The sequence below is a fragment of the Mobula birostris genome, chromosome 27 (assembly GCF_030028105.1).
Source record: "Mobula birostris isolate sMobBir1 chromosome 27, sMobBir1.hap1, whole genome shotgun sequence".
Lineage (NCBI taxonomy): Eukaryota > Metazoa > Chordata > Chondrichthyes > Myliobatiformes > Myliobatidae > Mobula > Mobula birostris.
The window spans coordinates 9,633,069-9,660,008 of NC_092396.1; the positions used below are offsets into that span (position 1 = coordinate 9,633,069).

At 40.8% G+C, this 26,940-nt stretch overlaps 1 protein-coding gene across 1 annotated transcript in view; it reads left to right on the forward strand.

The window, feature by feature from the left end:
• Positions 1 to 24,409, forward strand: part of pex14 (peroxisomal biogenesis factor 14) — a 347,718-nt gene extending 323,309 nt beyond the window's left edge. The window contains exons 7-9 of the mRNA XM_072245373.1: positions 1,282 to 1,379; positions 18,709 to 18,800; positions 21,610 to 24,409. Coding sequence (XP_072101474.1) covers positions 1,282 to 1,379; positions 18,709 to 18,800; positions 21,610 to 22,045 — 626 coding nt within the window. The 3' untranslated portion in view covers positions 22,046 to 24,409. The remainder of the gene's footprint in view (positions 1 to 1,281; positions 1,380 to 18,708; positions 18,801 to 21,609) is intronic.
• Positions 24,410 to 26,940: the final 2,531 nt, after the last annotated feature.

Genomic DNA, 26,940 nt, shown 5'->3' on the forward strand with positions numbered 1-26,940 from the left:
CAATTTGCAGGAGACTCCCGGGAGAGGTGGGATGTCTGCAATAGAGTAGCTCCTTAGCAGCTAGCCAGCTAGTTTAAATAACGTTAGCTATGCTAATGAACGAATGACACCTGTTAAACTCACCTCAACATGTCTTTTACAGTCTTAACCCACCATGGGCAATAGAAGAGTCACTGTTGCAAGCAGTGCAGTGAGCAACACTGTCATTATTTTGACCCCTATTAGGCAGGGGTACACTTTAGTGTAGTCTGGGGTGACGTACGTTTTATATATTTTTTGGAACACTCTGCCATGGCGCGCGCTCTCTCTCTCTTTCATGGTCGCTCGAGTGCCTCGCTCGCTTTCTGTCTTGCTCGAGCGCTCTCGCTTGCTTTCTGTCTCGCTTGCTTGCTCTCGCTTGCTTTCTCGCTCACTCGCTCTCGCTTGCTTTCTCTCTCACTCACTTTCTCTCGCTCACTCTCTCTTGCTCGCTTGCTTGCTCTCGCTCGCGCACTTTCGCTTGCTTTCGCTCTCGCTCACTTGCTTGCTCTCGCTCTCTCTCTTGTGATCGCTCTCGCACTCTCTCTTGCTTTCTCTCGCTCGCTCTCAAAAAAATTGATTTCCGTGATATTGTATATAATTTACGGGCATCAGGGAGCCACTATTAATATGCGGGAGACTCCTGGAACTTCCGGGAGAGGTGGGATGTCTGGAAACCCATGCAGTCGCAGGGAGAATGTGCTACAGGCAGTGGTGGCAATTGAAACCAGATTGTCTATATTGTAAAGCATTGTGCTAACCACTACACTTCGCCCAAGAAACTTCTTAGAAACTTACCAAGTTTTCTGTAGCAAATGAAACGCCACTCGAATCTGGCTATTTTACGGGTAATTGAAATCACTTAACATTTTTGTTATCTCTAGTTTATGAGACGACCACAATTACTTTTTCCTTTATCTTTTCCCTTTTCTCTGTGCTCTTGTTCATTTTTCAGTCTTGTTATATTTAATAAAACAGCTGTAAGCAACAAGTTTTATACTTCGTTCTTGATTTCCGAAGAACCTTTGGATCTCAGAAGTGTCAGGAGCCAACAGTATATACTTGCAAACAAGAACCAATATTAGGAAGGGGAGAAGAACGAGTCAGTTGTATGCCTTTTGAACTGACATTTAGCTTCTGTTAAGTGATGTAGATAAAAGATTTCACTTTACTGTTGGAAAATAGAAGCCCCCTTACGTAGTAATTAGTGATGACTGTAATTACTGTGAATATCAAGTAAATTAATTTTCTTTTCTTGCACAGTGGCACAACTACAAACAAATCTTACGACAGTGCAGGAGCTTCTGGAACGGCAACAAGAGAGGTTGCAGGAGCTCTCCCAAGAACTGTCTAGTACAAAGGTAACCTCTATGAGAAACAGAATTGCCTTATGTTTGAGTGAATGTCAAACTGTTGTAGAGTGAAGTTACAGTGAAACGCATCCAAAGGGACAACTTATTTTCACATATTTTCAGTATCTGAATGCATGGCCAAATTCAACAATGTTTCCTGTTGGACTAAGCATTGTATTAAATATGTAGTCGACTACAATAATTGCTTCAAATCATAAGCATAACGGGTTGACAGCAACTGAGGTGCAGAACAAGCTATGGAAATCTTTTAAGTGATATACTGAATTACCCATGCTACCCAGTTTCCTTGGAATCCTATCAGCTTAGATATTTACAGCTACCTTTTTCAAAGAACAGAGGATTTGTGTAGAGAAAACATCATCATCATCATGATCACTCTGTGCCGTGTCGTATGACATGGACGAACTGGTCTTTGACCATGATTGTTCTTGGCATTGCCATTGCCAAGTGGCTTGCCATTGCCTTCTTTTGGGCAGTGTCTTTACAAGATGGGTGACCCTAGCCATTATCAATACCCTTTAGAGATTGTTTGCCTGGTGTCAGTGGTTGCATGACCAGGACTTGTGATATGCACCAGCGGCTCATACGACCATCCACCACCTGCTCCTGTGGCTTCACGTGACTCTGATCGGGAGGGGCTAAGCAAGTGCTACACCTTGCCCAAAGATGACCTGCAGGCTAGCGGAGGGAAGGAGTGCCTTACACCTTTGGTAGAGACGTATCTCCACCCCACCACCCATAGGAACTAATAGGGGAAATGGTAACATAATGTTGTATGAGTATATAATGAATGCTAAAGTACAGTAGGTTAATTAGGAATGTAATGTACAAGTAAATAGGGAGTTAAACCAAAAAGAGATGCATCATGAAATATATTGAAAAGAGAGGGTAACGTCACTGAAATATTTTGGATTCAGATTTATTTATCACATGTACATCAGAACATGCAGTGTCATTTGTGTTAACAGCCAATACACCTAAGGATGTGCTGGGGGCAGCCTACGAATGTCACCACGCATTCAGGCGCCAACGCAGCATGTCCAGAGTGCTCGGCAGATCAACACAGGTCGCAACGAAACAGAACACAAGCGACAAAGCAGCAACAGTAAAGCAAGCCCCGTTCCTCCCATCCACACACACACACGGTCCTTTAACCCCAGACTGTCTGCTGACGGTCTCCGGCCTCCAGCAGACTTGTGGATTCACAGACGTTGGTCTTTTGACTTAACCCAGCGGATTTACAGACTCGGCTCTGGCATAGGATACATGATAATGATCAGTTGATAACGCAGGCAGAGCAATGATGGAACTTAGGAGGACAAATAAGTGTAGGACATACTCATGAATGGTAGGCTGTAGGGATACTGAGGGACGAAAGACCAAGTCCAAGGATCCCTAAAAATTGTAGCACAGTTTAGAATATCTCCCAGAGGATAGTTGCCTTCAATAGCCAGGACACAGAATATAAAAGCAGAGACAATAATAACTATATAAAATAGTGGTAGAGTCAGAGGTGGAGTACTGTGTGTGGTTTTATTTAGGGAACTATTTAGTCTGACATTGTGTAAGGATTGAGTATTAGGCACTACAATGGGGGGTGTTTGTGTTCAATTACTGCCAGACAGCCTATGTAGAGAAGTAATCTCTTCTGAACAATTGAACTAGAGCACCTTTTTGCTAAGTGGGAGATCTATTTTTAAAAAGTCAGGAGTACACATCTTTGGCCTGGTGTACAAAGTCCAGGCAGTTTGATAAAGCGGCATCTTCTGTATATGATAGAGCATATGATGCTGCATTTGAACTTTATTCCTGTTTGCATTTGGAATAATACACTGATGCTTACTGTCAAGGCTGGCATGTAAAGAAAGTCACTTGTATGGGATTGCATTAAGAAGGATAAGTTAGTGTCATAAGGAATGGGCAGGGTTTGTTTAAATGGGTTTCTTGGTTTTCAAGGTTGTGTACTGTGTACGACTTTGATAATAAATGTACTTTGAACTTTGACTGGGCAAATGGAGTTTAATGTGGGGATGTATGACATCATGCATTTGGTAACAAGAATCAAAAGGCAGATTCTTATCTAAATGGAGAAAGGCTGCAAATGAGTGAAGTTCAAGTGCATGAATCACTAAGCGTTAGCAAACAGCTCCAACAAGAAGGCAAGAGACGTGCTTGCTTTTATTATGTTACAATTGTAAGAATGCTTGGTGAAACCACACCTGGAATACTATGTACATTTTTGGCATCTAAAAAAGGATATTGTAGCATTGTAGGCAGTTCCAAAGGAGGTTCTCCAGGCTAACTCCTGGTGGGATAAGAGCATTGTCCTATCAAGAGAGGCCAGACAGCTTAGATATATGTTCCTTGGAGTTTAGAATGAGGGGTAACCTTATTCAAACAGAAGATCTTAGGAGGCTTGACTGGGTAGATGTTAAGATATTTCCATTAGTTGGAGAGTCATGAGAGGGAAACGTAATTATAAAGTAATGGGCCAGTTGTTTAAAATTGAGGTATAGAAAAGTTTCTCCTCCCAGGAAGGTGGAGAATATCTAGAATTCTTTACCCTGGGAGTGCTGGAAGCCAGGTAAGGTGGAGATAAATATTTCAAAGATTAAGGAATTGGGGGCTGTGGGGAACTGACACAGAAGAGGCTAGCACTGTGATTAAATTGAATGGTGGATTAGCTGTGAGGGGCTGACTGGTCTACTCGTGCTCCTACTTTCTCGTGATCGATTGAAAACTTTGATCTAATTTCCAATACAATATTTATTCAACAAAATATCTTCCAACCATCCTTAGTGTTCAAGCTCAAATACTGCTTCATTCTTGCATCTTTGTTTAGAATTAATCTGTCTATTGAGACATTGATAACTAGGTTATTGATTTGCTGTTGATAACTATGTTATATTTTGTGCATCTGTCTTCATTGTTCTGGCTGCTGGATTGGAAACAGGTTGACTTTCCTGGAATGATGCTCGATTAAAACATTTAAAATCTGTCGTTGGGGAATAATACATTGTATTCTTGCCTTTCTGCATATTTACAAGGGAACTGTGTACTGATTATTTTAAATCTCTGCTCCTTATAAATACATAGCTAATTCTTAGATGTTAGTGTTTTCATGACATATCTTACAAAATCAGTTTTTCCAAAATCTGAAATTTGTCAAAAACATGTTCAGCCATCACTTTCTATTTTTGAAGTCCCAGCAAAAGGACAACAGCTTGTGTATATATAGCACCTTTAACTCAGTAAAATGTTCCAAGGCACATGTCAAATGAACTGAGATGCATTAGCACAGGGAGAGGTAAAAAAAAATAGAGGTTTACACAATTTGCAGAATATTCCAAGGAATAGTTGAGAACCATGGCATGTTGTAGCTTCACACAGAAGCTGCACAAGGGGTCTTTAAAACCTGGGAGTTCCTGCTACTCAATACTACTGCCTCCAAGTCCATTGCTACTCCTGCCTGGATAGTGAAAGGCTCCAGCAATTCAAGGTTCCAGGCTGGTGTTGCTCACATTGAAACATGAGGGTAAAGTCTAATATTAATCAACAATCCTTTTGTAGCTCTGCCCTTGCAGCACCTTGAGTGGTGGGTTGACTTCTTTGATAAAGGCAAATTATATTTAGTCTAGGGAATGATCTAGGGCATTTCTCTTTTGGGGCAAAAGGGGTTTGATGGCTCTGGGCCTATACTCACAGGAGTTTAGAAGAATGAGGGTTGGGAGATATCTCATTGAAACCTATCGAATATTGAAAGGCCTAGATAGAGTGAATGCGGAGAGGATGTTTCCTATAGTGGAGGAGTCTAGGACCAGATGGCACAGCCTCAGAATAGAAGGTTATTCCTTTAGAACAGAGAGGAGGAGGAGGGATTTCTTTAGCCAGAGGGTGGTGAATTTATGGAACTCATTGCCATATGTGGCTGTGGCGGGCAAATTATTGGGTATATTTAAAGCAAAGAGTGGTAATTAGTAAGAGCATCAAAGGCAGGAGATTGAGAGGGGTAAAAATCAGCCACGATGAAATGGAGCAGACTCAATGAGTCGATTGACCTAATTTGTTCCTATATCTCACGGTCTCATAATGAAAGGACTTGATAAGAGGCACAAACCCAGTGCACAGCCAGACACCCATGGCGGAAATAGCTAATTCCTTTAGAACAGAGAGGGGGCATAATTTTAAGGTGATTGGGGGAAAGTATAGGAGAAGATGTCGGAGGTTAGCTTTTTTTACACAGAGAATGGTGGGTGCATGGAAAACACACTGCCAGGGGTGGTGGTAGAGGCGGATACATCAGGGTCATTTAAGAAACTCTTAGGCACGTGGATGATAGAAAATTGCAGGAGGGAAGCGATTGATCTTAAAGTATGTTAAAAGCTCAGCACAGACATAGTGGGCAGAAGGGCCTTAAAGAATGTTAAAAGCTCAGCACAACATGATGTGCAGAAGGGCCTATACTGTGCTGTAATGTTCTGTTCTATGTTTTATCTCAGTTAGTTAATTAAATACGTTACCCCTACTGCATCGTAGGCTGCCGACAGCAACTTGCCAGAGCTCTCAGCCCTGGGCTGAAGGTTGATTGGCCCTGTGGCTTCTGCTTTCACCCACAACTTCATACGTCTTCCGGGCAAAGATCCTTCCTCTCCCAAGGATGAGGTCTTTGGACCTTCTGTAGCTCTGGGGTTTTACAAGGTGGGGTTGCCAGTGCCATGCCCAGCCCTCCTCCTCTCGCAGCCGGGCTTGAGACTGTCCATGGTGGGTTTTATGTCTATCTTAATAAAATAAAATGTTTTTTTGTTGTTATTTCACTTCCATCTGTGTTCTTGTGCTGTATTCGGTCAAAAAATAACTCGTAGTATTTCACTGTTCTGGATTATCTTAACTTTGCAAATGTTGCACAGACTTGGAAGCTTTAACATCAGAAAAGTAAGCACGCCTTTTAAATGATGCTAGCTGACACACAGACCAAATACCAAATCCACAGCCAGAGCTCCTCCACTGATCTGTCACAAATTACTCATTATGGAATTTAGTTGCTTATTTGCATGATAAAAGGGAATAGAAAACAACAATATTATTTGAATTTTCTAGTGATCTTAACAATTGATTACATTTTGTAGCTTTAAATATTTATTTAAATAATGCTCTGAATTAATTAGCAGACATGGAGTCTTTAATTAGTGGCCACCACTATACATAATTCAACAAAAGTCATATAGTTCAGCTTTAATTCTACCTCAGTCCATCTGTGATCCGGTACTCATTCAGCACAGCACAGACTCAGTGTGCTACCCTTCACAAATCACTCAAGGCACTATGCTAAGCTAAGAACCGAATATCACACTTGCCTACCAATAGCCGACTTGCGTTGTCTCATAGCGAAACAGTCAAATCGAAAATTCTCAGCTTCATTCAGGGATTCAAGATTATTTAATGTGTAAAGGAGAACAAAATAATTGTTATTCCAGATCCAATGCAGCACAAAAAAACACAATAAATATAGATACAAAAGCTTATATACATAGATTGATTGTCCATAAAGTGACAATAGGCTCAGGAGTGTTTGTACATAAAGTGACTGACAGGAAATAATTTAATAGAAGTGATAAAGTGTGGTGTGGGGGTGTGGCGGGGTGGGTTAGTGGTGGGGGTGTTGATCAGCCTTACTGCTTGGGGAAAGTAACCGTTTTTGAGCCTGGTCCTGGTGTGGATGCTCTGTAGCCTCCTTCTGATGGGAGTAGGACAAACAGCCCATGAGCAGGGTTGGAGGGATCCCTTGTGATGTTACTGGCCCTTTTCTGGCACCTTTCTACATATGTGAGATGACGGGTAGGTTGGTGCTGGTGATGCATTTGGTAGTTTTAGCTACCCATTGTAGAGCCTTCCTGTCCGCCACAGTGCAATTTCCGTACCATGTAGTGATGCAGCATGCTACGATGCTGTCTACTATGCATTTGTAGAAGGATGTTCTACTTTTCTAATCCCTTAGTGACCAAACATCCCTTGAGTTTTGTTCACTCTCTTCATCCAGTTCAGTTTCAAACCATCGGCTTCACTGGATCCCACCACTAAGCACATCTTTCCCTCCCCCCCCTCTCTGCATTCCGCAGGGATCGCTCCCTACGCAACTCCCTTGTCCATTCGTCCCCCCCATCCCTCCCCACTGATCTCCCTCCTGGCACTTATCCGTGTAAGCGGAACAAGTGCTACACATGCCCTTACACTTCCTCCCTTACCACCATTCAGGGCCCCAAACAGTCCTTCCAGGTGAGGCAACACTTCACCTGTGAGTCGGCTGGGGTGATATACTGCGTCCGGTGCTCCCGATGTGGCCTTTTATATATTGGCGAGACCCGATGCAGACTGGGAGACCGCTTTGCTGAACATCTACGCTCTGTCCGCCAGAGAAAGCAGGATCTCCCAGTGGCCACACATTTTAATTCCACATCCCATTCCCATTCTGACATGTCTATCCACGGCCTCCTCTACTGTAAAGATGAAGCCACACTCAGGTTGGAGGAACAACACCTTATATTCCTTTTGGGTAGCCTCCAACCTGATGGCATGAACATCGACTTCTCTAACTTCTGCTAAGGCCCCACCTCCCCCTCGTACCCCATCTGTTATTTATTTTTATACACACATTCTTTTTCTCACTCTCCTTTTTCTCTCTCTGTCTCTCTGAATATACCTCTTGCCCATCCTCTGGGTCCCCCCCCCCCATCTTTCTTCCCGGACCTCCTGTCCCATGATCCTCTCGTATCCCCTTTTGCCTATCACCTGTCCAGCTCTTGGCTCTATCCCTCCCCCTCCTGTCTTCTCCTATCATTTTGGATCTCCCCCTCCCCCTCCAACTTTCAAATCCCTTACTCACTCTTCCTTCAGTTGGTCCTGACGAAGGGTCTCGGCCTGAAACGTCGACTGCGCCTCTTCCTACAGGTGCTGCCTGGCCTGCTGCATTCACCAGCAACTTTGATGTGTGTGGCTTCACTTCTCTCTCCTTTTAATCCTTCCTTAAAATAAGCTTCCAGGCACTCTTTATGATACTTGCTCAATATCAGTTCTTGTCAGATTAGTTCTGTGAAGGAACTTAACACGCAAAATTCTGGAGCAAGTCAGCAGTTCAAGCAGCATCCATGGAGATGAATAAACAGCCAAGACACCAACTGTTTATTCCCCTCCATAGATACTATCCGACCTGCTGAGTTCCTCCAGCATTTTGTATGTGTTGCTCTGGATATCCAGCATTTGCAGAATCTCTTGTGTTTATGTGAAGTGGCTTGTGGCATTTCTCTTCTTTTTTAAGATATTCTAAAGAATGAAACTAATGCTGAAAAGTATTGGGTATTAAAGTCAACTTCCTGACCTGTGTCTAAATAGAATATTTTAGCAAAAGCTTGGAGTTAGAAAGTGCCCCATTTAAAAAAAAAAGAGCCCTAGGATGAATATAGCTGGAGGAAGTTATCTAAAGGTTTGTGCTGTTCAATTAATTCCTTATGCAGATAAAATGAGAACCAGTAATCCTTGGAACACAACCATGTTCGAAACATTATGTTTAAAGAGATGTTTATTTGCATGTGCCGCTTATAATTTACTTGGATGATACTCAAACGACTTCGGGGCCTCCCGAGTCTGCTATTTTTACACAATGGAAGTGCTCTTCACTGTTCTGTTCAAACCATCAGAAAACATCACGTATTCTCTCTGATGTATTGCCATTGTCTATGAGCCTACAGGTCTGTACATTTCTCCGTAGTTTGCTGAGAAGGAACAGGTGATCCAAAAAACTGAGAATCTAAATAAATATACTTTTCTTCCCCCTTTTTAGTCTTCCAGCTGTTCACATGTGTTACAGGTAAAAAGATTCTACTGTAAGCATGAATATTTTTTTCTCTTCTGTGCTGAAATTAGTCCCTCTGCCTTGCATGGACATTCAAAGTTAGAAGTAATTTTCTAATCAAAGTATGTATACACTCAGTGGCAACTTAATTAGGTACAGGAGTGGAACCCAGTGTGGTCTTCTCCTGCTGTAGCTCATCCACTTTGAGGTTCAACATGTTCTGTGTTCAGAAATGCTTTTCCGCACAACACTGTTGTGATTTGTGGTTATTTGGGTTATTGTCACCTTCCTGTCAGCTTGAACCAGTTTGGCCATTCTCCTCTGACCTTTCTCATTAACAAGTCATTTTCGCCCACAGACCTGCCGCTCACTAGTGTTCTTTTTTTGTTTTTCAGCACTATTCTCTTAAACTTTAGAGACTGTTGTGTGTGAAAATCCCAGGAGATCAGCAGTTTCTGAAATACTCACACCACCCCGTCTGGCACCAACAATCATTCCACATTAAAAATCATTTAGATCATATTACTTCCCCATTCTGATGTTTGGTCTGAACAACCATTGAACCTCTTGACTGTATCTGCATGGTTTTATGCTTGGAGCTGCTGCCACATTCGATATTTGTATTGACAAACAGGTATACCTAATAAAGTAGCCACTGAGTGTACGTCACCAAGTACTATCCCGAGATTCGTTTTGTTGCAGGCACTCACAGTAGAACAAAGAAATACTATAGAATCAGTGAAAATCTACATACAAAGACTGACCAGCAACCAATGTGCAAAAACAAAAAATATATAAATAATCAAACAATAAATAAATAATGCCAAGAACATGAGTGGTAGGGCCGTTGAAAAGTGAGTCCATGAGTTGTGGTGAGTGAAATTGTCCCTGCTGGTGAATGCTATGTCCCACTAATAAAATCTGCTTATTACTAAGTTACAAACATGACTCACTTCCAAATTTTCTGACACCTACAGTGAAACAAATTACATCCTTTGTCTATCGGATGTAGTAATGTGTTGCAAGACAGGCTTTTTAAAGTACTCTTATATGAGTTTGGGTGGTCTGTCTTTACAATCAAACTGTAAGTTTCAAAAGAACAAAAAGGCTGGTGGGATGTTTTTCTTTCCTAGTGTTGACTTTTACACAGGCAGTCGAGGGACCTGTGTGGTGAGCTCTCGGCAAGTACAAAGTACACTTTAATCCAAAATCACGTGACCAGTAGTCAACGTCTGTGCTTTTCAGAGATCAAATTTAACTTAATTTTTTTTGTTAGTTCAACCATATGCATGTATAAAGCCAAATGAAACAATGTTCCTCCAGACCAAGGTGCACAACTCACACCTATAACTCACAACACATAAAGTAATATTATCACAAATAATAAGGTGCATTTACAACACAATTTAAAAAGTAAACAGTATAACGCTACTGGCACTTCATGCATGGTGAGACCTGGATGGTGGCTGGGAGTTCAGTAGTCTTATGGCCTGGGGGAAGAAGCTATTTCCCATCCTAACAATCCTTGTCCTAATACTACGGTACCTCCTGCCTGATGGTGGGGTGGGGGCGGTGTCAAAGAGATTGTTGGACAGATGGGAGGGATCACTGGCAATGCTAAGGGCCCGGCATACTGATAAATATCTTGGCTAGGTGGAAGAGAGACCTTGATGATCATACCAATTTTTCACTGTAGTGCACAAAATGCTGGAAGAACTCAGCAGGTCAGGCAGCATCTATGAAGAGGAATAAACAGTTGAAATTTTTGTCAGGACTTTTCACTGATGCCATATATTAGTGTCATGAGTAATAACGATTATTCATAACACCAATATATGAAAAATCGAACAGAACAGCTGCACTGGCTAGAAGGTAGTTTGAATGTTGAACGTGGGGGTGTTTTCCCTTTCCCGAAGATCCTGTTGAAAATTGCTGGATATTATATTCCATCCTGGTCAAATATTCACCATGTGTAAGGCAAAAATTGTAACAAAAACTGTTAAAGCCAACAGGTGGCTGGCATTATGGTCCTCAAAATTAAATTCAAATTTCCTTTGGAAACATGGCCTTTCAGTTCAAAGCCAATGTGGAAAATGGCAAAATGGTTTCCAGGTGCCCAGTGAGTGTTTAGCAGCACGTGTTTCTTATTTAAGAAAAAAAACACACATTGAAGGCATAGGGACTAGTGACGAATTCAGCTGTTAACATTACTTAAGCAATGGCAATTGGCTGAGTGCCCAGCTGTATGAGGCAGCACAATCTGAACACATGATCTCTAAAATGATGTTAAGGAGCATATTATATAAGGAATATAATATGTTTCTCTCAGCTTCTGGATACCTGTCACTTTAATTTTCTATACTAAACCTCCTCTGCCTTAAGATTGTCTGTGTTAAATCTCTTACATCATTGTACCAAAGCTAAAAATAAGCCTGAGGCAAAGCACATAAAGAGGATATTTCCTATAGTGGGTGAGTTGAGGATCAGAGGGTGGTGAATCTGTGAATCCATTGCCACAGGCAGCTGTGGAGGCCAAGGTTGATAGGCAGGAGATTGGGGTTGAGTTCCTCCCTGCGCCTTGTTTGACACATTGGGCGACAATCTTTGCTATTTCTTTGGCATTTGTACATTTTATGAAGCTGAGTTGCTAGCTTGATGCTCAACCCAGCACAGATGGAAATGTGCAAGGAGCTGAGAGGGTTGTTAAATCAGCCATGATGGAATGACAGAGAAGCCTCAATGGGCCAAATGGCCTAATTCTGCTCCTATGCCTTATAGTTTTATTGTTTTACAGCTCTTTATCCATCTAGGCACTCTACAGCTCAACATTGAGTTCAATAAGTGCAAATAACTAGCCTTTCTTCCCTGCACCAATCTTTTCTAGTGCAGGAGAATGGAATGGAAGTGAGAGTACTCAGTTATTTGGCTAGGAAGGAAGTCTATGACCGTTCCAGGGAGGGAAGGGGTATGGGTACCACCCTGGGCATTGTCAGACCTGAGATTGATCAATATTCCCATTATTTCAGAATGCCAGCTTTTTTATGTTTCATCATCTCCACTGTTTGCCCTCTATTTATGCCTCCTTATGCCTCCTCTGGGCAGGTTAGCAAGACTAAAACTTCTCTCCCTTTTTCTAGTGTCCACCTATTGCAAACATTCATTTTGTTCTCTCCACCCCTCACTCATCTCCTCAATAAATACTTTTCTAGTTCCAGTGTAAGCTCTTTGACTTGTACATTAATTCGGATTGTCTCTCCACAAATGTTGCCTCACCTGTTCTTTTTCCAGAATTTTCTACTTTTATTTCAGAATTAAAGCATTTTCAGTTATCTGTGAAGGAATATAGTCATAAACCAATATAACATGGATACAGGCTCTAATATGTTAACAAGTGTCGATAAGATTTCCCTATTTGCTTGATGGTAGATTTCTTGTATAACGCTACTAATATGGTTAAAGCTTTGCCCCAGGCAATTTTCGCTCACAGCATCATGCCTCTCTTCCAGCTTCCCTCTGGTCATGTTTTACACTATAATACACTGAAGGTATTGAAATAATAAACCTCTAGTAGTTCACTGCAGGACTGCATAGAAATATTGGGCAAAGTTTATTATCAAAGTATATATCTGTCACCGGATATACTACCCTGAGATTCATTTTCTTGCAGGCATTCAGTGTAGAACAAAGTGCAGTAGAATCAATGAAAAACTACACAGAAAGACTGACAAGCAGCCAATGTGCAAAAGATGGCAAACAGTGCAAATACAAAACAAATAATAAATAAATAATATTGAGAGAATGAGTTTGAGTTTCCAAGTAAATTTATTATCAAAGTACATACTGTACATGTCACCATATACTACACTGAGATTAATTTTCAGTTGTAGAGCCCTTGAAAGTGAGTCCATGGGTTGTGGAATCAGTTCAGAGTTTGGGTTCAGGAGATAATTGAAGTGTAATAACTGTTCCTGAACCTGCTGGTATGGAACCTAAGGCTCCTGTACCTCCTTCCTGATGGCAGAAGTGAGAAGAGAGCATGGCCTGGATGGTGGAGATCCTACTTTTTGTAGGCTTTTCCATTCTTGGGCATTGGCGTTACCGTACCAGGCCGTAATACAACCAGTCAGGATACTCTCCACTCTGCATCTATATTTAGTATATTGGGAAGGGGTATTGAAATTAATCAGAAATATTAATTCTCCTACATTTTTATCTTCAACCTTCCATGAGTTTCATATCACCTCTTCCAATCCCCCTTCAGTCTGCATATCCCCAGAGAGCAAAACAATTTCCCCAAGTTTCAAGATTGTTTAGTGACATTCATTATTACACAAGTGTAAAGGAGAACAAAATGATTGTTACTTTGGATCCAATGCAATGGGGAAAAAACATAATAAACATAAAGAACACAATTTTAAAAAAAGAAAACAAATTTAAATATAAAAGCAATTCCATGAAACACAATGTACAAGTAATGATTGTAGCCGTATATAAGATTAGCTTATATACATAGACTGATTGTAATGACATAAAGTGACACTAGATGCAGGAGTATGTGTACATAAGGTAATGATAAAGTGACAAAGTGACTCTTGGCAAGAGGAACTCTTTTAAGTATCAGCAAAACATAGAAAAACACAGTAGGACAGTGACTCTGTCTGCGTAGGTATGAGGTGGAGTGTAAATGTAAAGTGACAGTGCATGGGGGATGAAGGGTGCTGAGGGACTGTGGAGAGGAGTGGCTGATGTGGATGCAGTGGTGTGGTGGTGGGGCTCCTAGCCATACCTTTGAACTACTGCAGTCTGTAGTAAATCACTGACAGGAACTTTGGGATTTGCAACTTAAATTATGGGTGCACAGAAATCTCAAGGTTACTGGTAGTGTCTCGTACTAATGATGAAGGCCGATGGATTCAGCAGCACTATAGCTGCAGATCTATCGCATAAACACATCTGATGAATTGCCTAATGTACTTCAAGTTATAAATTGGAATAGAATTACTTTCCACATTTTCCCCTTAAATAGAATTACTTTCCACATTTTCCACTTATCCTGCTCCCAAAATATAGAACCAAACATTTTGACAATTAGGTTCTTTTATAGCAATTATCAATAAAGGTGACGGGCAATTTGTGAATGTACTGGCCATCTAGGTGAGCAGTGAGGGATACAGTACAGCATTTTGTGTTATCAGTTTTCACAGAAACATGCGTTACAGTTTTTAGTTTGAAATAGATTGTACAATATGCATCACATTCTGGATGGATTAAGGTGTGAAATGTTTATTTAGGAAGTCAGATTGACAATGAACATCTAACCACTATTGTCAACATCCAAATTCATGTCAGACTAAAAAATCCACAAGTATGGCACAGTTATTGATTTTTATATGAAGGGTAATTGTGTTCCTGTCTGGTTAATACTTATAATAAATATTTAGATTATTCTAGTCTAAAAGTAGCTTTTAAACATAATTAAGATACCAATGATTCCAGAAACAATATACTGCATTAAGTTATCCTATTATTAGTTTTTACATTGCCTAAACTTGCACTTTTCAAACTTCCTTTTAAAGTAGACAAGCAGTAGTCCTGAACACTCCGTTCTAAACTTCACCCCAACAATGTTTTTTTTTGTATTCTTGGTACTCAAGATATCAAGTTCCGAGCAGATATAATGTTAAAATCCGTCTGGTGATCATTTTTGCAGTATAACTTAAGCTATGCATTGGAAGTCCTAAAAGATGAAACCTTGATTTTCCCAGATGGGAAAATTATTCACAGCTTATACGAGGCAGCTGATTAATCGATCCACATCTTCTGCCGATATTAAATCCTCATAGCAATGTTATTAAAACCATAGCAATAATCATTATGCCAATAATGTAATAATAACCACAACAGACTCCTTTAACATGTAAATATATATGGCAAAAAAAGTTGATACTTAACATAAATAGAAAATGCTGGAAATACTCAGCAGGTCAAACAGCATCCATAAAGAAAGAAACAAATAATATTTGAAATCAGTGACCTTTCATCTGAACATCATCATGGTCAGCTAGACGAACACAAAGAAAGCCAGTGGGGTGAAATATCGCAGTGCAACTGGTGTCTGTAACTATAAAGTCTCACATGAGTTGCTGCCTTTGAGAAGATTGTAGTTTGTGATTTTGCCAACAGTCTGTCACTTCTTCATGTCGAGTCCTTAATGAACCAATACCTTCTTGTTGCTCAGTGTAGACTGGGTGTGACAATTTGCACTGAAGAGTACACATTATGCCCATCACATTTTTTCTGTCACCATCGAAAAGAAGAACATAACATGCTGCCAGAACCACACACAAGCTAAAACTGCTTGGTTACATTTGCATACAATTAAAATAACATTGAAGGAAATGGACACAGCAATATCTGAAAGAACAAAATTTTCTTAATAAATTAACTCTTCTTGAAAAAAATAACAAGCTGGAGAATCCCAAAAGCCTGTAGTTCTTTACAACGTGTTTCTGAAATCACGTGATGTAGTGATAATGCTGATAATCTCAAATAATGATGCTGCTTCTCCCATTTTCACTGCTCCAGACAATCAGTAATTTCGATCATTTTTGTTTTATTTCAGCATCTGTAGTACTTACAATATGAAGGAGTGGTGTTTATTTGCTATGCACATTGACATGTATTAGGCCATTGCCGTGGTGTGTTGGTGCTACAAATAACAAAAAATAACAACATTTAACATACCTCTTCTTTCAATTTTAATTGTTAGCCCTTTTAGTATTTACCTACTTGTGCCCACTGGACACTCTTTTTTATTTTCCTCCTCTTTCCTTACTTTACCCTGTGTCCTAAAACTTTTTTTCTGCAAATGCCCCCACTTATGATGAAAAGCCATTGATCTGAAATGTTAACTATTTCTCTCCCCACAGCTGTAGCCTTACTTTGAGTATTTCCAGCACTTTTTGTTTTTATTTCAGGTTTTAAGTATCTGCAGGATTTTATTTTTTGTTTATGATAATAAGTAGCTCAAGCAAAATTCCACACATATCCTTAATTAGAAGTGCAGGAACAGGAATTATGACAAGAACCTTCATTAAGTGCACATAATAAATCCTTAGCTCCTTAACCTTACCATGGCAACAAATAGTCAAGATTTGCCGTCCACCTAATGCCTAGTGCCTTCACTTGACAAGGCACGGTCTTTGAGCTGAATTGGTTTGGATCAGTTTTGCATTAAAGCTCGTCTCATAACCTAGTACCATTAGAGTCATAGAACACTACAGCACAGAAGTAGGCTCCTCTAGTTAATACTGAACTATTAATCTGCATAATCCTATCAACCTGCCTGTCATCCCCTCCCATCTATGTACCTATCCAAATTTCTCTTAAGTATTGAAATTGAACCTGCATCTACCACTTCCGCTAATAGCTCATACCACACTCTCACCATCCTCTGAGTGAAAATGTTCTCCCTCATGTTTCCCTTAAATATTTCACATTTAACCCTTAACCCATGGCCTCTAGTTCAAGTCTCACCCAACCTCAGTGGAAAACGCCTGCTTGCATTTACCCTGTAAATACCACTCATCATTTTATATACCTCTGGCAAATCTCCCCTCATTCTCCTAAACTCTGGGGAATAAAATCCTAACCTATTCAGTTTATTAACTGGATTATTAACCTATACTTGCTAGGTACCAAACAAGTCAAGCAACAAAGTTATAAACTAGCAGTTGTTTACTAACTTGAGAATCGTAGTTAGCAGGACTTAAAACATTAACTAGATTAAGTAGTAGATAGGGTTAATTGACAAAATAAATGGGAGGTTATGAATGTAACTTAATTTGTCAGTCGTTTAACATTAAATGCATGCTGATTATAAATTTACATTTGGGATCTGACTGTGATAAATTAATGAGATTAATTTAGGATTAGTCTCATTAGATAGCTGACGAGTTAACATGATTGAATAACTAGACTATTAAATAGCTTGCAGTCTATATGCCGTTATTAAGCTTGGTGCTTTGCCTTCCTCTGGGAAAATGGTGTTGCCTCTTGAGACGTCAGTGCAAAGGTGCAGACCAGTCCCCCTACATATTCTGCTCCTGAACAAATTCATCTGGTAGCAATATCTTGCTGCCATAAAGCCCATTTTTGATCTACATGAAACTAGAACATCTCTGTGACACTTGTAACAGGTAAAACGCGGTCTTCGCTATTCTAACAGATCTCCTTATTTCTGTAAGGCACACACTTTCTGATTCTTAAAGGCATTCTTCTAAAACAAAACTCAAAAAGTTCTAGTTCAGAGATTCCCACAACAACTTAAATTGCAAACTGAAGGCTCAGGACTTTAGTGGCAAAATACATACAAAACTAAGAAATCCCGTTAATTCTATTGCCTCATCGGAATTGCATGTTGAAAGAGAGCAAGACTATGACTTTTTGTAACTACACTTTTCCATCTCGTGTCCCCCTCCAGTCAAGTCATTCAGTCTATTCTCGAGCTTCTTGGGCCTTTGATCAAGAGAGACATAGAACATTACAGCACCATGCAGAATGTTTGGCCCACGATGTTATGTCAATCTTTTATCCTACTCCAGGATCAATCTAACCTTTCTCTCCTACATAGCCCTCCATTTTTTCTTTCATCCATTTAAGAGTCCCTTAAATGTCCCTAATGTATCTACCTCAGGCTTACATTCATTTATTTATCACATGTACATCAAAACATACAGTGAAATGCGTCTTCTCCTCTCTGTCTCCGAAACTATTACTACGAACCTAAAAAATAATTAAATCTGAGCCACAACCTCAATGGAGACCACAGCTTGGCACCATCTTGACTGGAGATCTGCCATCACCCCTCGCAGGACGTTCCATGCATCCTCCACCCTCTGTGTAAAAAAACAACTACCTCTGATTTTATAAACTACCTTTATACTTTCCTCCAATCACCTTTAAATTATGTCCCTGGTTAAGGAGGGGTAATAGGCAATAGGGGGAGGGAGAATGCCAGAAGCTGACGAGAGCTGATGGGATCTGAGAGGATTTTAAGGGAATCTCGGACAGGTTCAGATTAGGCAGCCGTATTTGAATCTCTGACATCTTTGAAGTGGGTAAGCAAGCAAGGAAGGACGGTAAGTAACAAAAAGGAATGTCTGTAAAGGCGGATAGCAAGAGGAAATTCAACGACAAAAAGGTTGCTGTTGTAAGGCAAAAGGGGATGATAATGGGTAATAAAAAATGACAAGTTAGAAGGAGATACAAATGAAAAACAGAAGTGTTGTTGGACGTATGTAACATAGAAGAATCTGGAAATGATTCTTTTACAGAATCATTTCTGGAGAGCTGTAATATTGACAATCTATAACCATTAACAAAAGCAGCTGAAAACGTTGTGTAGATTTTTGGGAGACATTTTAGGACATACATGTTGCCATCAGTTTACATTCTGATTAATCTCCTCAGGCTTCATCGTCTACAAATTGGCTTCTGGAGACGCAGAACATTAATGAATTGAAGGCTGAGATTATCTCATTAAAAGGACTTCTCCTAAGCAGGTAATGTGGATGCTGGACTGAAATCTTTGGGAAAAGATAAGCTCTAGTACTCACTCTGTGTTAAAAGAGTACTTATTCACAAATAAAGGCAATGAGGGGGTTGCCCATGAGTAGATTCTTTGAAGGTGGATCTTCTGTGCAAATTCAGTGGATTAGCTTGGATCACTGCTCTACAATGGTCAAACATCATTAAGACTGTGAACGTAAGAACAGAATGTGGTCTTTTGTCATCCCTCTCAACCTATTCTCCTGCCTTCTTCCTATAACTTCTGACTAATCAAGAACCTATTGACCTCCGGGAATGGTAACTGTGCTGTCTCCTTTGTATTAGGATTGTTGGGTTTAATTGTAACCTGTAGATTACTGAACACTTCTAAGTCAAAGCAAACTTATTTTCAAGGTATGTATATGTCTCCACATGCCACCCTGAGATTCAATTTCTTGCAGGCGTTCACAGTGGCACAAAGAAATACAATAGAATCAATAAAAAAATCTGCACACAAAGACTGGAAAACAACAAATGCGCAAAAGAAGACAACTGTGCAAATACAAAAAAAAACAGATAAATAATACTGAGAACATGAGTTGTGGAATCCATGAAAGTGAGTCCATAGGTTGTGGAATCAGTTCAGTGCTGAGATGAGTCAACTTATCCACCCTGGCTCATGAGCCTGATGGTTGAAGGGTAATCATTCGTTTGTTTGTTACTTGCCATGTCATATGACTTAGGCGATCATGGTCTTTCCATGGCCATGACTGTTCTTGGCCAAAGTTTCTACAGAGGTGTTGTGCCATTGGTAGACTATGCTTCTTCCTATGGATGCTGCCTGGCCTGCTGCGTTCCAGCAGCATTTTGTGTGTGTTGCTTGAATTTCCAGCATCTGCAGATTTCCTCGGGTTTGCCATTGCCTTCTTGTAGGCAGTGTCTTTACAAGATGGGTGACCCCAGCCATTATCAATACTCTTCAGAGACCGTCTACCTGGTGTCAGTGGTTGCATAAACAGGACTTGTGATATGCATCAGCTGCTCCTACGACCATCAACCACCTGCTCCCTTGGTGTCACGTGACCCTGATCCAGGTGCAGGCCAAGCAGGTGCTACACCTTGCCCAAGGGTGACCTGTAGGCTAGCAGAGAGAAGAAACACCTTATAGCTCCTTTGGTAGAGATGTATCTCCATCCCGCCACCCGTGAAGGGTAATAGCCGTTCCTGAACCTGGTTGTCTGTGATCCAAGGCCCCTGTACCTCCTTTAAGATTCTAACCTATCTTAAACGAAGTGAATATATCAAGCAACCACTGAACAGATTTTGTCTTAAAGTAGACAGCTCTTGGCTCTTCCTGTTTCCCCATCAAATTCACTAACAATTCTGTTGTGGATTTTCTTAGCAGATGGTTGGCACTTTGATTTTTGTTTCCTTCCTTGTCTTGCATTTGGCCAGTAGGGCAAACAATTGAATCAGCTTCAGAAGAACTTTTTATTTCCTAGTTAATATTATTAATGTGTACATGCATAGAAATCTGAAATGAGGTCATGAATTGCCTATTGAACCAAATAACTAGCTTATTAATTCAGTCTGTCCCTCCACTCTGTGTCAATAATCTGAATGCCTTTACCAAGGCATTAGAGGCTGTGCTAGGTCTTTGAGACATCTCTTATAATTACCAGAAAGCAACACATAATAGAAATTTAAGTCAAATTAACGCCATTGAAAAATCCAGAACTTTTGATCCACAAAACGATCCCTAAAATGTTCAAAACTTGTAGTGGACTTAAGCCTTCGTCTGATTCAATTAAAAGGAGGAATTTCTTTAGCCAGAGGGTGGTGAATCTGTGGAATTCATTGCCACAGATGGCTGTGGAGGCCAAGTCATAGGGTATATTTAAAGCAGGAGTTGATAGGTTTTGATTAGCAGTGGCATCAACAATTATGAGGAGAAGGTAAGAGAATGGGGTTTCGAGGGAATACTAAATCAGCCGTGATAAAATGCTGCAGCAGACTTGATGGTTTTATGGGTTGATGGGTTAATTGGCCACTGTAAATTGTTCCTTGTGTGTAGGGTGTTGTTGGGATTGTGGAGGTTTAAAATGGGATTACTGTTGGGTAAGTGATCATGGGTGTTTCGTGAACAGTGTAGACGGGCAGGAGAATGGCGTTCTGACAGGATAATCTGGACTGGTCAAATAGCAGAGAAGACTCAATGGATTAAATGGCCTAATTGTGCTCCTCTGTCTCATGGTCTAAAAGACATTTTCTACCTACTTAAAGCAATGACTGAGACCATGATTTAAGGTGGAGGTCCTCCATAGAGAGAAATAAACAACACTCAGAATTGTAATGTTTCTGAAGTCATGATGGAGTTTAGTATGATATTATCACAGCTCAGGGTGTTGCGGATTTCGATTCCAGTGCCACCTGTAAGGAGTTTGTATGTTCTGTTTGTGACTGTTTGGGTTTCCTCTGGGTGCCCTGGTTTCTTTCCACAGTCCAAAAATGTGTCGGTTAATAGATTAATTGGTCATTGTAAATTGTCCTGTGATTAACCTGTAGTTAAATTGGCGAGCTGCTGGACGGCGCAGCTTGTTGGGCCGAAAGGGCCTGTTCTGTGTTCTATCTTTAAATAAAAGAGGAAATGCTTTCTCTCCTTGCAGTCTATAAATTCATAGTAGACTCCCAATGGGGAAAAAAAACTGATGTTACTTTGGGCAAAATAAACTTTTTTCTCTCATTACGTACAAACAATGTTTGCAGAGTTGGATTTTGTTGCAGTCTTATCATAACTGTTCAATGTTTTGTTTCTGGCTGCAGGCGACAGTTCCCATCTTCCCCTTCGGCCCCAAAGCTCCCTGCTTGGCAGATCCCTGTCAAGCCCTCGACAATAGCCACCTCCGTAACAGTCAATCACACCAACAGCAGCAGTGACATCTCACCGGTCAGCATTGAATCTACATCTTCCTCGCCAGCCACAGAGAACCATAGTCCGGAAGGAGGGAATCTGGGCGGTCACATCGTTGACAGCAAAGTAGATGTCAAGTGTCAGGTGAGAATGGAAGTCCAGGGGGAAGAGGAACGAAGACAGGACAACGAGGATGAGGATGAAGATGATGACGTCAGTCACGTCGACGAAGACGATTGTCTTAATGTTCAAACTGAGGATAGACGAGGTGGCGATGGACAGATAAATGAACAAGTGGATAAACTACGACGTCCAGAAGGTGCCAGTAACGAGAATGACATCAACTAAGTGTCAAGAATGATTCAGTATTTGGCTCCCGTGAACTGAATTTCCCTAATTCCATTAAATTATTGTAAATATGTGCTTATTGCATCCTTAGCAGTGGATTTTTCAAACCAACAGATTATTCTGTGATGCAAGTAAACAGCAGGTGAATTAGAGTGGCTTAGTTACACCCGGTTGCATTGTGGAGGCAACATTATTGCGTTAGCTGGTCAAAAGGGTTCAGGACTCTTCATGCAGGGAATGTACAGTATCGTTGGTGAAGAAGTCAGACTGCTCACCTCCCTTCTTCCTGATTGTATAAGATTGCAAACCCAGCAAAATTCAACTCCCCGCTTGTGATGTGTGTTGTCAGCACTCAACCAACTGTTGATGCGGTACAGAATCAACAGGGAAACATCGTAGGAAATCCAGTCCTCCCCCCTTAAGAGTAAAGAGGTAGTGCCAGTAACATAACTTCTCTAGGTGTCAGTGAGTCCACGTTGATAGAAGCAGCTCCAAAACCTGGTATAGTTAACTCTTGCTAAAAACATGATTGGAGATGCAGTTTGTGTCAGAATTCTTATTATATAATTGGAATGAATTAAAATAGTGCATTGCGATTTTTGCGTCTGCATTAGAATAACCTGTATCTTTCCAGGTGTGACGTTAGGTGCAGCGCAGATTGGGGCCATTGTGAAGAATGCACGTGTGACAGTGTTAATTTTGGTTTGCTTGGAAGGGTTCTTTTTTCCTCCTCAGCTATTTTCTGGTTCTTATTCAAGAAATCCCTTTCTCACCCTTGCAACATTTCTTGTAAAAGCACGATTATATTGATAGTAAAGTCAAATAGCACCTCACAATAAAACACTCTGATTATGGAAGCAACATTGGTGAGCCCTTAATGCATATCACAATAGATAAACCAAATTCTTTTCAGGGTGAATCATGAACTGTACAAGTAGGATTCCAAACTGTTGCCTATAACTACATGATGACACTCTCTTCAGGTATTGCTGACCCTTCAAGGACAGCATTCCAGATCAGTCCTATTTGGTGTAAAGACATCAGCAGTTCTTGCGAACAAAATGCTGTTATATATGCATTTTCCTTTGTTTAGAGATTGTGTCGGGAAGACGAAAATCTCGTGCATTTTAAACACCTTTGTTTTAATTCTATTTGATTTTAAGGATGGTTTTAATGTAAAATGCCAAGTACGGTGGCAATGCTGAAGAATAAGGCCTTTTTCTTCCCGAAATGCATTTGTGGTGTTTAAAATTGAACTTTACAGTAAAGCACATCAAATGGTTCGATACCTGATGTATTCATTAATTTAGAAATACAGTTCATGGTGTTGGCAATTAAAATGTTCCTGTCTCTTTAAAGTTATTTATTATGCACCAAGTACTGGGATGGCGTCTATATTAAAGGTTCAGTGACATTTGGGGCAGAGAGGCTGGTTATATTCAACAAAATAAATTGAATATATTGCTTTTGTAATTGGAAAATTTAATGTTGCAACCTGCTTTTATTAATGTACCCAAAATAATATCATCACGACTTTGGGGCAAGAAGGCGTTCATTTTAAAACATCGAGAGGCGGCGTATTTCGTCTGGAGGTCTTCGATTCTGGGAAATTAATTCTATAGTATATTAATCAAGCTTTTAAATTATATACATTGTATTTGTAGTGAAGTTAACTTCACAAGTAAATTTTATGATCGGCACATCTACTGACCTTTAAGAAAGAAAGAATTTTTGTGGTTAATTTATCTAACACAAGTTCAGAGATGGTATTTAATTTGTCAGTTTTCCACAATGTGTATTAACAAATAAAACTAATCAGATAAAGGTAATAGGAACAAATATGACTAATGAATGTTATGGAAATTGAGGCAGCCACCAGTCCAACTCTCCTGATACATCAGAGGACTGGTAATGACACTGTTAGGACTAGCGACAAAGAGGGGCTGTTGATTTGGTACAATTCACATCAAACAGAAACTAATGCCTACATTGCACTATTGCGCTACATACATTGCAGATCCCTGTGAGCAATTTTGATTGGACGTGGTTGTGAGAATTTGCAACACATTAAATAACACAGGCTTTTTCCCCCTTCCACTCAGTCCTAATGAAGGGTCTCAGCCCAAAACGTTGACTGTTTATTCATTTCCATAGATGCTGCCTAACCTGCTGAGTTCCTCCAGCATTTTGTGTGTGTTGCTCTGGGTTTCCAGCAACTGCAGAACCTTTTGTGTTTATGACACATTAAATTATTTGCTTTCAAGCCTGAGATTGCAGCAAAGACTTGTAAATTGAAAATTTAACCTTGCCCTATTTCATTAAAATCAAGCCCACTCTTGTCAAGATATTTAAGATTATTGTTGTTTTAGATTTTTTTTGTGCAGTCTAGAAGATTGAGGTAATCTGAACTCTTTTAGCCTCCACATAAGCCCCTCATAATTCTTTTCTAACTTTGAAATGTTAAATTCAGTCACACTGAAGTTACAACTCTTTCAATCACAAGCAATCTCTCCACCATGCTACCTTAGGATTTTCTTTTAATTTAACTCCTTTCCATTCTTTCTACATTCTTTTGGGCTTGTTAATTAATTTCTATAATTAGGTTATGAACATACAACTCATGGCCATAAGACACAAGAGCAGAATTAGGCCATTCGGCATTTGACTCTGCTCCACCATTCATGACTGATTTATTATCTCTCTCAAACCCAATTTCCTGCCTTCTACCTGTAATCTTTGATGCCCTTACTAATCTAGAACCTATTAACCTCCACTTTAAATATACCCAATGACTTGGTTTCCACAGTTGTTTGTGGCAATGAATTCCACAGATTCACCAGCCTCTGGCTAAAGAAATCCTTCTTCATCTTCATTCTAAAGGGACATCCTATTCTGAGGCTGTACCCTCTGGTCTTAGACTCCCCCACTATAGGAACATCCTCTCCTCATTCGCTCTATCAGGACCTGTCAATATTCAATAGGTTTCATGAGCAGGAGAAGGCCGTCTGCTCCACTATTCAGTGTGACCGAGATTCCCACCTTGGCCAGGGCTAATCTGACTCACTTATACTCTGGTCCCTGGCAACCTTTCACCCCCTTTCTTGCCAAGAATGATCCACACTCCTCTCCTATGCGATTCCTTTTTCCCTAGCCCTTTATCTTTTTCACCTATCACCACCCCACTTCATCCCACCTGCCATTTCCCTCCTTTCTTTCCGGTCCTGTTGAAGGATCTCAGCCCGAGACGTTGACTGTTTATTCAGTTCCATAGATGCTGCCGAACCCACTGAGTTCCTCCACCACTTGTGTGTGTTTCTATACCTGCTCTGCCTTTTTCAAAAATAATATGCTACCATTTCTCTCTTGAAGGAAAGAATTCCAAAATCTTGAGTCTATAGTTCAAAATTCAAAGTAAATTCATTATCAAAGTATATGTCATTTTCTTAAGGGCATTCACAGTAGAACAAAGAAATAGAATCCATCATCATCATCATCATCATCATGGCTTGGCTTCGCGAACGAAGATCTAGGAAGGGGGCTGCCCACATCTTCTGCAGGCTCGCTGGTGGCTGATGAGGCCAATACGGGACAGGCAGGCCCGGCCACAGCGGCTGCAAGGAGGATGGCCGTAGACATGGGCGTGTCCTTTGGTCTGCGCGATGGTATTTTACGTGGAGTGCAGTGTGCGCGGTACTGGCCCCATCCTGTACAGCTGAGGTTCATCTGCCATAGCCTAGCAAGCTGGGACGGTGACAGCGAGGTCTTTGGGTCGTAGGAGTTATGTTGGAGTGTTCTTCCCCTAGGTGGATGGCCTGACAAGGCTAACGTGCCCCACCTGCCTGGGTCTGGATTCAGAGTTGTCCTTCTGTTAGGCTGGCTGCCAACCAAGGCTAATGAGCTCAGCCTACCCATCCAGTTATACTGCCGGACACTCGGTCGCCATGACGTAGCAAGCTCGGTGGAAACGGGGGACACTGGCGAGAAGGTGTTGCTAAGGACGCGGTAATGGAGGAGAGGACATTTGCAGTGGCCTCCTGCCTAGCAGGCCAGACAGTGACCATGCTGCGATCACTACACCAGGAAAGGAGATGCGATGTATTGTGCGTACCCTTCCCCTGGGTGAGCGGGACGTCAGCCCAGATCTCACCCGCCCTCTCCAGGGAAATAGAATATGATCAATGAAAAACTACGAGCACTGACAAACAACGTTCTAAAGAAGATAAACTGCAAATGAATAAATAATACTGAGAACTTGAGTTGAAGAGCCCTTGAAAGTGAGTCCTGAGGTTGTGGAGTCAGTTCACAGTTGAGGTGAGTGAAGTTATGCACACTGGTGTCAAAGTCTGATGGTTGAAGGGTAATAACTGTTCCTGAACCTGGTGGTGTGGGACCTAAGGCTCCTGTACAGCTCTTACCCCTTGATAGTAGCGACGAGAGAGCATAGCCTGGATGGTAGGGGTCCTTGATGAAGGATGCTGCTTTCTTGTGGTAGCACTCTTTGTAGATGTGCTCTGAGGTGAAGAGGGCTTTGGCTATGATAGATTGGTCAGTATCAACTACTTATTGCAGGCTTCTCCTCAGGATATTTGCTGAGTATCAAAGGCCCACTAACTCTTGAACTGTAGTTTTAATTATAAATTTTTATTTGAATTGACTCCCGGCCTTAAGAAACTGAAGCATGATCAGACCATTGATCCCGGATGTCTCCTCTGTTTTTGAATAAGATCAAGGCTGTTCTTCTGTCCCAGTGACCCTATGCTATACCAACTCCATATTCTTAGATTCCATAATATTCAACAACTTATTATCCCTGCCTCAATGATTCAAGATTGTTTAATGTCATTTCCAGTACACAAGTGTAAAGGAGAATGAATAATTGCTACTCTAGCTCTGAT